Here is a 15,054-nt window from a genome sequence, read left to right as displayed (position 1 = left end):
AGATTTTGGAAACTTATCCTCCATTTAACAATTACATTTAGATTACTCATGAAAATTTTATGAGACATGAAATCAGCTAACCATGATCTTAAATTATCTTTCTTGCCGACAAATTCTGTGACAGACATAGATAAGCTTCTTTGACTTTTAGTAAACCTGGGTAAAATGGAAGTATTACAGCTAATGTTGATAATTCTTAAGACATGGATGTTTTAATTAAAAGGTAGCTTCAGGGGCACCTGGGTGGTTTAGTCGATTAAGCATCCAACTTCAGTTCAGGTCTTGGTGAGTTCAAGCCCCGCATTGTGCTGTCTGCTGTCAGCACAGAGTCTGCTTCAGATCCTTTGTCCCCTTCTCTCTCTGCCCCTCCCCTGCTCATGCACTCTCTGTCACACACACACACACACAAAAAAAAAAAAAAAAAAAAAAAAAAAAATTAAAGAAGGAAAAAGGTAGCTTAAGTTCATTGTTTGATTTGTTGATGATTATCCTAGATCATGTGAACTTGAAAATCATATGGGTTACATTTTCTATTTCTTAGAGAACACTGAATACATATAAATACTTGTTTGTCTTTAAACCAATTAAATAGAGCTCTTTACAAAGTCATTTTGGCAATACCATTCAAAGGTAGGAAAAAAGTCTCTAATATGTATAAAAGACAAACATACAAACAGGTCTTACAGGTTTCATTTTATAATTTTAGTCTTGAGACAGGTACAATACTGCAAAACTCACTAGTTTATAAAAGAACAGATCCAAATTGTGTTCTTGGCAAATGGAATAAAATTAAGGTCATTTGTTCGGATGGCTAAAGCTTTTAACTAATATTTTTAAAGGTGACTTAAGATTTTCATGGGCCTAGTTTTCCAAATATCTTTTCTCCCTACCCCCCACTCGTACGAATGGTCTTCGTTCATGGAGAAGACCAAGTAGAACACTTTTATCTCAAAAGGCACAGAAAAAGGGAACAAAAGCCCCCTTGGTGGAACTTGTATTCTAAGTCCAGATCTTTTACACTATCTGCAAACATTAGATGAATAGAGAAGTTTGGGGATCAGTAAAAAGAACAAGAGGGCTTTGAATTGTTTTTAGAGCTGAATTTCTGTTCTTGTACACTTGATTTATAAGACAAGTACAGTTTTTAATTTCTCAAAGAATTGGGTTGCAACCTTTAATTCGTGGTCTGACCCACTCACCCAACTACATTATCTTTATTTGCTTCTTTACACCAGGGAGAAGATCTTCAACTAAGGTGGAAGTCAAAAGATTCTTAGGTTCTAGATTCAGAGCTGTGTGTCTGGAATGTCTAGTAAATCCTTCCACAGAGGCTTTAGAATGTTTCTCTTTCTCTCTGGGTACATAGTTTCATCTTAGCTCAGGGGAGAAGACTTTTTTTTTCCCCTCATCTTCACTCAGACCCAAAGGATCAACAAGCAGGAGGTGAACTGCTGTTGACCAGTAATAGTGCCATCATTGCAGAGAGGAGAACGGAATTTTTAAAAGTCTCTCAGGCTCTGAATATGGCCATCTTCTGACCATAGAACTCCTTTAAATTCTTTCAGATATCTTGCCAAGTTTCAGCCAGGACAAACAGTAAATATTCCTAGCAGTATTAAACCCTTGAATATAAGAGAGATCCCCAAAGAGCACAAAAGATACTACCCTCCCAAGATCAGAGCCACTCCCAAAGTAACCAAAAGAAAGAGAATTGTGTTGGGGGTCAGTAGGTCCCTAGCCATGAATGGGATGGCACCCCTATTTCTATCCAGCCTCTGACCCGATGGTTGCCTCGCCAGGTTCTCAGGACATAAAGCAAGATAAACAAGAAGGCAGTAGCTGTCCCTGGGTGAGAAAGGATCAACAACCAGTGGGTACCCAAAAGGAGGTTCACAAAATACAATTCAAAGATTAATTCTTACAGCTGTTTTTTGCCTATCAATCTGAATTTGGAAAGGAAAGGACAGTGTGAATTTTTTTACTTTCTTCTATCAGCCAGACATCACAGACATCTGAGAAAGCTGACTTTGCTGAGAATTCTCACTCTTTGTTAGCTTCTGCTAAGTTGTCCCAATTCCCATCTGGAGGCTCGTGTTCCAGCATATCTCATTCTAGTCCCCAGAAACCACAGAGAAAGGAAAATAATTTTTCTTTTCCCTTTATGAGGGCTTGGCTTTGCTTTTCTAGAGCACCTTCTCTAGAGCACCTCATACATGGATAAGCATATTTAGGTTAAAAGTTCTCCACTATAGCCATTGTAATTCAAAAAAAAGTTTTATTCACCTGAGACCTCACACTGGAGCGACCCAGTCCAGAAAATGGAAGGCTTAAAGTCTGAAAGCTGCAGAGCCAGGATCCAAGAGAGATGTAACCTGTGGCCTCCAGAGGCAGTGATGGAGCGGGGAGCTCAGTGGGCACTTACACCAGGCAGCTCACTGCTCCTGGGGACCAGTGCTGTCCTTCAGTTTAACAGTTCTGGAATCAGAAAAGTTTTAATATGCCTCAGTTTATCTTTTAAGAGTTTATTAGAACGCAAATTTGTTCGAATTGGGCATCATCCAGTCTAGCAGATCAAGAGCTCTAAGGAGGTGTACAAAATGAAAGCCTTTTTATAGCAAAAGGGAGCAAGAACAAGTTCTACTAGACAAAAACTTGAGTTGGTTATTGCAGTTTCTTTCCTTTTAGGGGATGACAGGATCAGGCAGATTACCAAACTACTGCTGATCAGGTAATTCCTGATGGACTTGTTTAAGAGTTCATTTCTGGGAAAGCCAAAACCGTAATTCAGTCTCAGTTTGGGACTGAGCATAAGGGACTCCATTTGAAATTGTTGTCTGGTTTTTAACAGTAAGCACTATGCTGTTTTTCCACTAGACAATTTTATTAAAATCTTTAAAAACTAAAAGCAGTATTCTAAAAATATATGCAGTGGTAGTAACTGGCAAGTATTTATAGAAATTACCATATAATTTTCAGTTGTCCAGACATGAGGTCACAAGTGACAGGAAAGAAAAGTTTAATGATCACTGAGAAATTACCATATGCCAGGCTCTGCTTTCTTTCTCTACTTTGTCTTATTTAACTAGGAACCCTATGAAATAGGTTATGTGCATACTTTGCCAATGATGAACCTGAGGCTTAGGGAAGTTGGTTATCCAAAATTACTTGGCTAGTAAGTGCTAAAGCTGGGATTTGAACTGGGGTTGGACTCCAAGGTCGTGCTCTTGAAAAGAGAATGACGAACATTATATATGTTGTGTTCTTTAGTGTTAATAGTTATGAAAACAAAAGATGAAAACCACTTAGAGTGTTGCTCCACAGGTCTTCTTAATCAAACGTCATTATTATTACCTCACTTTCCCTTCTTGTTAAAAGAAAGTTCCAAAGAGAAGGAACTAAGTATGGGGACAGACCTACTTACAAGCTTCTCTTAATGAAAGGTAAAAATGATTGAATTTTCCCTTTGTGTTCCACAGCTGAAGAAAGCCCTTGACGAAGCCAACTTCAGATCAGTGGAAGTAACCCGGACCAACCGAGAGCTGCGGCAGAAACTCACAGAGCTGGAGAAGATCCTGAACACTAGCAAGGAGAAAATAAAGAATCAAAAGGCCCAAATTAAGCTCCACTTGTCGACTAAGGCGAATAATACTCAGAATGTAGAGAGGATGAAGGTTGTATGAAAAATGCTAAGTCTCCCTTACTCCCTGTTATCTGATGAGGATCCATGCAGGCTCTGGAAGATAGTTCCAGAGTACTAACAGCAGCATGTGTGCTCCGGGAATTACAGCTACACCTGGGAAGTGGGCAGATTGCAGGGGGATGGACAGACTGTCTTTCTCCAGCAGAGAGAGACACTGCTGTGTCAATGTTTGATTTCTCTTCAGCTGCCATGTCACCTTCTGGCCCCCCATCTGCCTCTCCCACAGTGATCGTACAGGATTTTGCTCTTTCAGGGTCAGTGGGCCAGACGGGAAGGAGAGCCCAGCAGGGGCTGGTAACTGTGGGTCTCATATGGAATTCTCCACTGATCATCTTTCTATGTTATTTCCACATTTACTTTCAGCAAATAGAAACAGAATTGAGGCAAATGGAGCTAATTAAGGATCAGTATCAGAAAAAAAATTATGAACAGGTAGATGATTTCCACAAACTCTATGTTTACTATTCACCTAAAATCTCACACTTGGACAGGTTCACCAACTGCTTCCCTCTTTGTGCCCTCCCAGTCACTGAGTATCCAGAAATTTGTATCTGAAATGACTAACCTACAGAAAGAGATGCAGCTGTTGGCCAAGAGCCAGTATGAGACCTCAGCACGGAATAAACAGCAAGAGCTGCGCCTGGAGGCAGAGCGGAAAGTAAGGCAGGAACTGGAGAACCGGTGCCAGGTAAAAAGTTCCCTCAGGTTCATCTCAGATTATCAGCAAGTGACACGTACCGAAACCCACCATCAGAGCATCTACGTTTTCTAGATTCTGTAGAAGAAACATAAGTCTACAAGTAGGAAGAAGCCTATAGCTTTGAATGTGACCCATGTTCTCAATTTTCAACTTAATAAGATATTCATTCTTAACAGCTACAGCTCACATATGCAAAATACTGGTTATTAAATAAGACTTCTGAACTGAATTTCATAGTCTTTCAGGCACTTTACACCCCTTGCTTCTTCCCTGAAGCTTAGATACACCTGTTGCTATGACAGGATTTTTAGCTCTTCCCAGCCTCTGGAAAAGCATAACATTTTATCACTGCAAAAGGACTTCAAGAGATCTTTAAGCCCTTGCTTTCTAGCAGGAATTGTCTCCAATGAAAAAGTATTCCTTCCGTTCTGGAAAGAGCTATTAATCACTTTTTCTTCAGGAGAATCCATAAATCAAAATCTATGATCATATACATCTGTGGATACTACTAACACTTTTCATCTTATATTTTGGTGGCACCTGAAGTTAGAAAGTGTACTCCATCATGCTTTCATAATTTGATTGCCCATTTAGAACAATATGGAAGCTCTTTGTTCCATATGGGACTGTGGGAATTTGTAAAAATCTTTGTATCACGTTTTCAGGAATTGGAAGAAACCATCAGACACCTAAAGAAATGCAAAGAGGCAACAGAGCATAAACTCAAAGAAGCCAGTGTGGAATCAGAACAGGTAAGCCAGACCTAGGGACATAAAGACTTAACAAGTTTCCTCACACACAACAATTTTGAAACACTCAAGTCAGAGTAAAATGCCTCGTTAACATGGTTGGGAGCATAACAGGCAAGAACCATTATGACTTACGAAGTATAATCTCCATTATGAAGAATGATTTTTAGGTTGAGACTGTGTCCTGATAAAAGATAACAGAATGCCAAAATACTGATTAAGTCCAAGTCTTTACCACTTAATATAAGGGAAGACCAGCATGTGTGTAGATTTTAATGCATTATTACTCAACATCACTAATAAAAGTGGAAGCTCTTTGTTCAGTCAATAAAAAAGTTAAGTAGGCCTTATTTTTTTAAGTTTTGTTTTGTTTTGTTTTGTTTTTAATTTAGGTAATTTCTACATGCAACGTGGGGCTCAAACTCATGTCCCTGAGATTGAGAATCATATACTCTTCAGACTGAGCCCGTCAGGTCCCCTGAGTAGGCCCTCTTACTTTGTGATTTTCCTTTCTCTAATCTTAAATTGGCCTATTTGAAGGTATTTAAAATTATACATTTTTTAGAGCTGGAAAGGGTCTTTGAAATCATGGTCTGCCACAACCATTCCTCATTTTCCAGATAAGGAAAACAGCTTCTAAGGTATCACAGTGATGTTTTTGTCAGTTGGTCATGATGTGTGTGCCTTTTACAGCCACTAAATTACAAGACAACATGACTGTCATAGTGGGATATTAAAGGGAATATGGACTCAGACACACATGAGTTTGAACACTGTCACATGAGTTTGTCACACTGTGACACAGTGCCCTTAAGGAATTTACATTTACTTCGTTTAACTCATCAGTTACCCCATCTAGAAAAGTCAGGGTATTGAGACTTACCTTTCCGTTGTTCTGTTAGATGGCTCAGAGTAAGTTTCAGTAAACGGTGCCTCCCTTCTCATTTACCAAACAAGAGGAGATAGGATGGATGTACAGGGCCATTTCAAGCCTCTTTCCCTCCACTCCTGGTAAAGAGTGCTGGACACTGCCTTTGGTGGGGGGCAGGGTGTGAGTATCACCGGCATTAGAGTATACAAACAGACCTGGAAAATATTTGAACTTTGTAACTTTCTAAAAGTTAAATGCCAGGGGAGCTCTATTTTTTTTTACCTATTTTGTGCCCACACTGTGAACTGGCTGGGCTAGGACAAATACATGGTCGCACGTATTTACCGTGGACCTGTCATATGTTGGGCGCTGTCCTACGTGATGGAGACACAGGGCGAAACAAGCCCGACGAAGTCCCTGCTCTCCTAGATCTTGCCTTCTCCCAGGAAAGACAGAAATACCTCTCAAGACTTGAGAATCAAAAAACGAAAATGCTGTCCATGAAACAAATAATCAAAGGGAAGAAAACAGTCATTTTGCTTTTTATTCTAGAGGATATGTTCTGGAGCTGTTTTGAAGCAACCATTATACCACAGAAAAGCCTGTTGGCCCTACCTTAAAATACTATAGTATCCCAAACACACATAAAAGTGCCAGGCACACAGTAGATATTTGTCAATTAAATGAATACGGAGTCCAGATCATCTTCAAAGGCAGACGACTAGAGGGACCATTTAAGTCAATCTAACAAAGGTGATTTGGAAGTTTGTGCTTAGGAGCTGAAGTCTAAAATATTTTGATGATAAAGGAAATAAAGAGGATGCAACTTACGCTAAGCTGGTTCTGTCTTTTACTAATTCAGTTTACTTTCATAAAGCACAACAGAAAAATCTAGTGTAGGGACTTTGGAGAAGTATTTAGTCTTGGAGAACAGAACTCACAAGTCCCAACCATGGTTTGCACTACCACGTTCACTTGCAGCGCTATCTTACCCCGTCATTCTGATTTTTCCCCGGGGTTCTCTTACCTTAGGTCACGCCCAAGAAATAGGAACAAATGCATGAAAAAGCAACAGGCTTGCAGGCATCCCTCAGCTCTGCATTCAGAAATCTCTCTCATCTGTAGAATGGATATTATGCAAATAGGTACAAGGACCTTGCATTCAGAATTTGGGTCTTTTAACATCTAGGTAAAAAGTCTCTTGAACCAATACACAAAAAACTGTTTCTTTGTTGTAATGTTTAATGATAACGCTTGTATGTCCAGATAACAGCTAACCTGGAAGAAGCTCATCGCTGGTTTAAGTGCAGGTTCGATGGCCTGCAGCTTGAGCTGACGAGAAACCGGTTGCAGAGGCTTCCCCGAGAAGACGGGTGGATGGAAGAGGTAGGGTATTTGGACATGGCTGTCGTAAGCAATTTTGGATTTGTTCCTTCTCAGATTTCTTTTTCTTCAGCATGGAGCCCACTTCAGGGCTCATACTCACAAACCGTGAGATTATGACCTGAGCCGAAATCAAGTCGGACACTTAACCGACTGAGCCACCCAGGTGCCCCTCTTCAAATTTCTAATTACAGAAGTTCTCTCTTCATCCAGCTACTCTCCCCACTAATCTGTAGAGTTCTTTAAACTGCAAAGAAAACAAATGAATTAAATTTCTTTCTTAAAAGTTCTACATTTCCCAACCTGTCTAGATTAGAACCACTCACCTTGATGAATAAATTATATTCGTAAAGACAAAACGGCCTCAGCTATGCAGTTAGTTTTGCAGTGTCGGGTCTGTTTTCTTTCCAGCAGGACCAAGGTAACAAGCACGACGTGGCATCCAGCCAGTCTGCTCTACATCGGTGGGAGAATAAACAGCGTCTTAGACTTACGCCCAAGAAATGTCATTCTGAACTAGAGAGAGATTGATGCCCTTGACAGAGGCACTTCTTCATCGATAGCTACACCACCATGATTTCCAGAGCCCAGCAATCAGGGCTGGCCTTTTCCACAGTCATCAGAACATCAAGTCTTTGATGTGGGCTGAAGATTTTTGGACTTGAGTTTATTCTTTCAGGAACTTGCTGATATCAGTACAGAACCACCCCATCTTTTTTGTCTCTTTCCCCATTTTCCACCCAATAAATTTATATGAATTTGTTGTATGATAGAAGTTACTGTTGTATGATACTTGTCTATTTTTCTAAGTACATTTTATCAAAAAGCATTTAGTGAGGTACTAGATGTACAGCCACTAAATGATAGGATATTTTGTTTTGATAAAATCCCCTAGTCTGATACCCAGTAGATAATCCTTGAAAATGGGATCACCTGGAAAATGGTAAAAACTTTTCCACATAAAAAAAAAAAAATACCCTTTTATGCTGGGTAATTACCAGCACATCTTTAGTAGGATTAGATCTCTCTTCTTTATTTTTTTTAATTGTTTTAAGTAAGCTCTATACCCAGTGTGGGGTTTGAACTCACAAACCCGAGATCAAGAGTCATGTGTTCTACCAACTGAGCCATCCAGGCGCCCCTACAGCTCTATTCTTAGATATCTCAGAGATTGTATTTATAACTTCCTCAGATGTTTACAAATCAAATTATTGTATACAGCAGACTGCTGTGCTCCAGGACTATGCCTGGCCCATGTAGCTCTTCCTTACTATGGTAAGCAATGAATTCAGCTTTATATATATGTATATTTTTTATTTTAGATAGGGAGCAGTAGAGTAGGTAATCCAGACTTAACATAAACAGCTACCATAGCACCTGGCTTTATTCATGTTCAAGTAATGGTAGCTACTGATGATGCTATCAGGACCTAAATTGAGTGAGCATTGTGAATTGGAGGGAATATCATTAATAAGACTCTCAGAGGTTGAAGAGCCTACCATTCTTCTTCTGATATAAAAAAGACAAAGCTGAATTTATAGCCTAAACTAAGCTGTAATAATTGAGGGAGAGCTCTGTTGGTCAGGCAGAGTCCTCCCTGATCGGAGCAGACTGCTGATCTTATATAACGTTTGGGGGAAACACGAAGTTCAAGAATCGCAAGACTTTCAGAGACCTTGAGGGTTGGTACCATCTGTAGAAGTGTAGCTATGTGGGTAAGGTTGGTAATTGACATTCAGGGGGCACCTGTTGGAATGCATCTATTTCTGTGTGTCTGACTTCCAGAGGTGAGGGTTCACTGATTGGCAGGCTGGGAAAAGCCTCTCCAAATTATCTACCTCCTACAGAATTTATCCCTCTAGACTCTTCATAAGAAGATAAAGTTATTTTAAGGTACCAGAGAGTCAATCTTGAAATAGTCTAAGCAAGAACCCCACAGAACAGTTCCTTTGTCCTGAATTCCTCATAGGACAAAAGATCCCAATTACTGTGCAAGAGAGATGATCAACCTTATTGGGTTGTAAATACACCGTTCTTGAGTGTTGCCATGACATTGACCGTTACTGGCCAAGAATATGTTTATCTTCTTCATCCAGAGCAAGGACATTTTTCTCCACTTGTGTTTTGTTCTCAAAGAGTATCATTATTGATAAAGTCAGTGTAACCTTATGTCATTTTTTTTAGGTTGGCTATACTAAACCTTAGCTTGGGAGAAGTGAATTATAGCATTAGATTGGTGATCATTTCTAGTAAAACCTATATTTAGAACAGCCTGTTTAGAGTGATGAATTTGCTGAAGTGTTTCTATAGTCCTTTTATAATGGTCTGCTGTATACTAGGTTCTATTGTGGGCCTGTACTTTCATCTGAAACTACCAAAACACAGACAAAATATCAACCAGTGGCTTTTAAGACACCAGACATTGTGCAACAAAGAACAGTACTCCCTGAGAGAAAGGGAACAAATGAGGTGAACCCTACTATCACCCCGCATTCTAGCCTTCAGACAGTTCATGCACCTGGTCCTGAGTTAAGGAGCCAGAGAGTCCAGGGAGACCAGGACTGCTAGAGTTCCAGGACCGAATACCGGAGAGGAGAGTGCTACAGAGGGAGAATTTCAGAGATGTCCCGAAAGCCCTCTTGAGTATTAGCTGAGCACATGCATGTGAGGAAACCACCTAAAGCTGGAGAAAGAATCATCCACAAGGGTTTAAGTTAACAGTGGCCAGCACACACACACACACACACACACACACACACACAATACCACCTTCCATCAGCCAGCATGAGAAACATCATGATTTGCAGGGCATTGGGTGGAGAACACTAAAGAATACTTGTCTCAGAAGTAGAGAATAGGTAGCCCTACAGCGAACACTGCTCTAGTCCTACCCAGCGAATCTGAAACGCAAGACCCCAAATGATCTATTCCAAGTAACTGCATTCCAAAACAGCTTAAGGATATTTAGAGGAATACAAAAATATATGGCACCCATCAAGGTAAAAATCACAATTTGTGGTACCAATCCAAAGCAGCAGGAAAATTTAACCCAGATTAACAGATGTTAAAAGTGACAGTGGGCCGCCTGGGTGGCTCAGCCTGTCGAGCATTCAACTTCATCTCAGGTCATGATCTCACCGTTCATCAGTTCCAGCCCTCCGTCGGGGCCTGCTGACATCTCAGAGCCTGGAGCCTGCTTTGGATTCTGTGTCTCCCTCTGTCTCTGCCCTCCTTCTCTCTCTCACATAAACATTAAAAAAAAAAAAAAAAAAAAAAAGTGACAAACAAGGACATGAAAACAGTTACCATAACTATATGTTCAAAGAGTATTAAAACAATGGATGGTAATAGAAAAATTGAAAAGAATTCATAATTATTAACTAGTAGAAAACTGATGGTTTCCTTTAGCAGTAGAGACTGACTACATGTAGGAACATTGGATTTAAAGGGGATTTCAATACAAGATCTGAAGATGTTTTGATTTTTTGATGACTCAGTTGTTCTAAAGCAAGGAGACTGAGCTGTGGCTCCTGAATTAAGGGATAAGCAATGGTTCTATTAATTGTGCTGTGTTGTTAACACCCATAGAGCATGACCTAACCTTTTCTTGTGAGTACAAAAAGTGATTTGTGAAAATCTAGGAAGAACCCATCTGGACTGTGACTTTGGTCCAGGTAAACTGTCTATGGAGTCATTTGCCCTTGGGGATTCTGACACTATAGCTGTTTGTTTTGGTCAGCTTTATTAAGGTATAATTGACAAAACTGTAAGTTATTGAGGGTGAGCATCATAATGATTCGATACACATTGTGAAATTATTCCATCTGTCACCTCACATACTTAATTTTTGATGAGGACATTTCATTTTTATTCTCAGCAAATATCAATTATATAATACAGTGTTAACTCTAATCATCATATTATACATTTGATCCTCAAACCTTACTCATCCTGTAATTGAAAGTATCCTTTAACAACTTCTATTTCCCCAACCTTCAGTCATTGCCAACCACTTTTCTGCTCCCTGCTTCTAAGAGTTTGATTGTTTAAGATTCCACATATAAGTGTCTTTGGTGATTTTTTGAATTTTTTTTAAGAGTTTATTTTTAATCTCTGCACCCAACATGGGGTTCGAGTCTACAACCCCAAGAATCACACGCTGTACCAACTGAGCCAGCCAGGTGCTCCAATTCTTTGAGGTATTTCTGGAGACTACCATAAATATCCTAATGTCATAGCAGCTTTAATCTGATCACATGTATGGGCTACAGCATATTTTATCTGGAAGTAGATCCTACCTATTAAATCTCTGTGTCCTGAAGAAAAAAGGACTGTTTCTCTGACAGTGATCCCAAAGAATCAGATACAGGTTGAGACTTAGGAAAGGACTCACAATTGTTCCAAGTTCTCATTTTTCAGAGTGGTTTTAGTAAAGGAAAGCAAAGTTCATTGCCTCTCAAACTTCTATAATTACTATACATTTTCAGTTTTACCTTTTATTACCATCTTTTGTCATAAAGTCATTTATAAGATAATACTCTCTCACACTAGAAATCATTTTGCTTATCTGTTTGCTTCTTAGACAACTGTAAAATTTGGTCTGAAGGATCTGATGTTCAGAGTAGTAGGATTAATTGTAGGTAACGGTAATATCAAGTACTGTTCTGTTCCACTTGGGAGTTTAGAGGGAAGACACGGACTTGTGGAGTAATGTCTCCCCCAGGGTGGCATCACTGGACTTCAGATGGTTGTCCTTCAGCTTCTTAGCCAGCACTGGGCAATTATTAGCTCAGTGATCTTTTTGCTTGCAATTTCTCTAGTTTCTTTACCAAAGACTTCCAGTTCTTAACAGAAGATATTGGGCCTTGTTTTTATCTCAGGACCAGTTGTTTTAGATAGACAGCCAGAGCCTGTTTACTTTCTAAGGCTCTCTAGAGACATCTAGCTACAGATTACTGGTTTTCCAAAATAGCTTGTTTTTCTTATTAAAGTCCCTAGTTTTTCAATTATTCCAATTGTTTTTCTTATTAAAGTCCCTAGTTTAGATAATGAGCCCATGAACAAAAAGAAGACAAGGCCCTTACTTCAGCTGTTGGGTCTGCCCCAGGATACCATTTGAAAGAAGAGCAAAATATTTAAGAAATTGGACTTTTTGATGGTATTTGGCATCTCTCTTCTCAAGAGCATTTATTCTGGGCTCTTATCTCGTGATTAATCTCATTTCATTGGGCAAGATGGCTTGATGTTCACACTGGTCTACATCATCATATGTTCTCCACCTTGGACTTCTTTGGGCAATAGGGATTCTACACCATTTGTTAATGCAAGCCTTTTTTATAAATGGTCAGAAACAATGTACAATATATAGAAGACTAGAACAGACTGAAATATTTTCTGCTTACCAATCCAGCAGAGATTTCTTAGAGCTCTAATAAATCCAGGATTGAGTCTCCTTGGATGGGCTGATCACATGTCCACCCTCAATTAATCACTATCACTTGAGAGATTATATACTAATTGGCTAGGCCTAGATGTGCCCATCTCTGAAACTGAGAATAGTTCCCCAAAGGAAATCTCAGTGATGTTCCTAGAAGAACGGGGAAACAGAGGTAAGTCAAATCAAAACCGTAAATGTCTATCACAACAATCTTAAGATTGTAAGCAGAGAAAATACACCAACACGGTCACTACTGAACTTCATTAACACAGAGCTCTGAGTAGCTGCTAGATTCCTTTCATATTGACACTCCTTTTCCTCCAAAGCATTTATAGGAGACACAAGCTATCAGGTTCTTCCCGAGCTTTTAAAACGGATTCTTTAATAACCTATATAGAGACTTTGAGGCAGCTGCTTAGTCACCTACCTCCTAATGTTTCCTTCACAAGCAATATGAAACAAGAAAGGAAAGGTGAATTCTACATAAAACCACACTCAGCGTAACTTGAAGGCAGACAATGTCAAATCTTTAAAAATAACTAAGTAAAATGAGAAAAATCACCAGATCCCAGTGTGTGTTGTCTCACACTTCTGCCCCACCTCACTAGAAGGTTTGTAACAGACAAAGGCAAACGGAGATGGAAAAAGGAAGCTAGTGAAAGGGTCTCAGTTTCACCGGACACTGTTACCACAAGGACTACATGTATCCTAAACCTGGAAATACTAAAAAAAAAAAAAAAAAAGTGTCCAGGCAGATCAGAGTATGAACTACAGGAAAGGAACTTCTAAATACACATGGTTTAAAGGTGCAGGCATGATTTAAAGGGGCACTGTTCAAAATGTGGATCTGCTAGGGGAACAAAAAAGGTAAAGAGGAAAAGACCTTATTGGAAATTGGATTGTTAAGGGGAAAAGAAATTGAAGTTTTAGGACCAATACGAAAAAGAGAAGCACAAAATTGAAGGACTCATAACCCTCCCCACAACACAAAAACCTCCCCACCAAATCACAACACCCTGGAAAAAGCACCTGGACTTTGCTATACTGACCAGTGAGGGCTCAGTAAACTAGAAATATTGCAAAACAACCCAATAGCACAAATGTGAATAAGAGGAAAGTTAAGTCTATACAGAGTACTGCAGAAAGTCGGGAATAAAATTACATCTCAACTGAGGAAAATTTCTCCCAATAAACCCTTATGAAGCGAAAGAAACTTCAATATGTTTCAAGTTTGAAGACAAACTTTTCAGGATATGAGAACCACTGTGAAACAAATTTAAAAACTAAGGACATAAATGGACAAAAATCAGAGAAATGAAGAGTGATGTTTGCACTTAGAACAGTGGAAGAAAAAGACAAAATTATCTCAGAAACGAAGAATAAGTTACAAGATGCCCAAGGGAGAACCAATTCAGATCAAAGTAAGAGACACTGAAGAAAGGCAGGAAAACAAGGAAATGAAAATGGCATTAAGGACTAAAAAAGTCTGGGGCACCATGGTGGCTCAGTCATTAGAGTGTCTGACTCTTGATTTTGGCTCAAGTCATGATGTCACGGTTTGTGGGATCAAGCCCTGCATTGGGCTCCACACTGATAGCTGGAACCTGCTTAGGATTCTCTCCCTGTCCCTCTCCCGTTCTGTCTCAAAATAAACTTGAACAAAATACTAAAAGTAAAAAAGTTCAGAGAAAAGGTAACAGAATGGAATACGGGCAAAGAAGGAATAGTATTTGTGTTAATTGGAGCCCTTATGGAAGAAAAAAGGGTAGATCAGAAGTAATATTTAGAACTACAACCCATAAACACTTTCCAAAAACAGAAAAAAGTGTATCTGAATCTACATATTGAAATAATTCACCAGGAAGCTGGGAAAAAAAAATCAAGACACATTCTAATAAAACTATAGATTTCAAAGAAAGTATTCTCAAAGTGTACAGGCAAAAAGATCAAATAACTTACAAAGGCAAAAGAAACTGGCCTCACATTTATAAACCAACACACTAAGCAAGGCAACAATGGAGCAGTGTGGTTGGCAGAATTCTAAAATAGGGCCCAAGATGTCCCACCTTCAGGTAGACATAACTGCATCATCTCTTGGACTTTAAAAATGATGGAGTTCACTCGTGATTAGATTATAGGTCACAGTTGACTTGAAGGAAATTATCCTGTAGAGCTGACCTAATCAGATAAATCCTTTAAGAGCCATTTTCTCCC

At 39.3% G+C, this 15,054-nt stretch overlaps 1 protein-coding gene and 1 non-coding gene across 7 annotated transcripts in view; one reads left to right on the top strand and one right to left on the bottom strand.

The window, feature by feature from the left end:
• The window catches only part of CCDC150 (coiled-coil domain containing 150), a 107,689-nt gene extending 99,517 nt beyond the window's left edge, over positions 1–8,172 (top strand). For 4 of the 6 annotated variants that reach the window (XM_047872329.1, XM_047872333.1, XM_047872331.1 and 1 more), the window contains 6 exons: positions 3,477–3,671; positions 4,064–4,132; positions 4,227–4,388; positions 5,066–5,152; positions 7,287–7,406; positions 7,815–8,172. In XM_047872329.1, coding sequence (XP_047728285.1) covers positions 3,477–3,671; positions 4,064–4,132; positions 4,227–4,388; positions 5,066–5,152; positions 7,287–7,406; positions 7,815–7,934 — 753 coding nt within the window. In that variant the 3' untranslated portion in view covers positions 7,935–8,172. Of the gene's footprint in view, positions 1–3,476; positions 3,672–3,884; positions 3,955–4,063; positions 4,133–4,226; positions 4,389–5,065; positions 5,153–7,286; positions 7,407–7,814 lie in introns of those variants that run through there. The other 2 variants (XM_047872330.1, XM_047872334.1) reach the window with 2 other exon arrangements.
• LOC125174269 (small nucleolar RNA SNORD56) lies at positions 1,412–1,482 on the bottom strand. Its single transcript, XR_007155383.1, has one exon. It is a non-coding gene; the product is annotated as a small nucleolar RNA SNORD56 (small nucleolar RNA).
• Positions 8,173–15,054: the final 6,882 nt, after the last annotated feature.

The sequence above is a fragment of the Prionailurus viverrinus genome, chromosome C1, assembly GCF_022837055.1.
Source record: "Prionailurus viverrinus isolate Anna chromosome C1, UM_Priviv_1.0, whole genome shotgun sequence".
Taxonomy (NCBI): Eukaryota; Metazoa; Chordata; class Mammalia; order Carnivora; family Felidae; genus Prionailurus; species Prionailurus viverrinus.
Note: the sequence above shows the minus strand (reverse complement) of the source record. Positions and strands in the feature narration are given on the sequence as shown.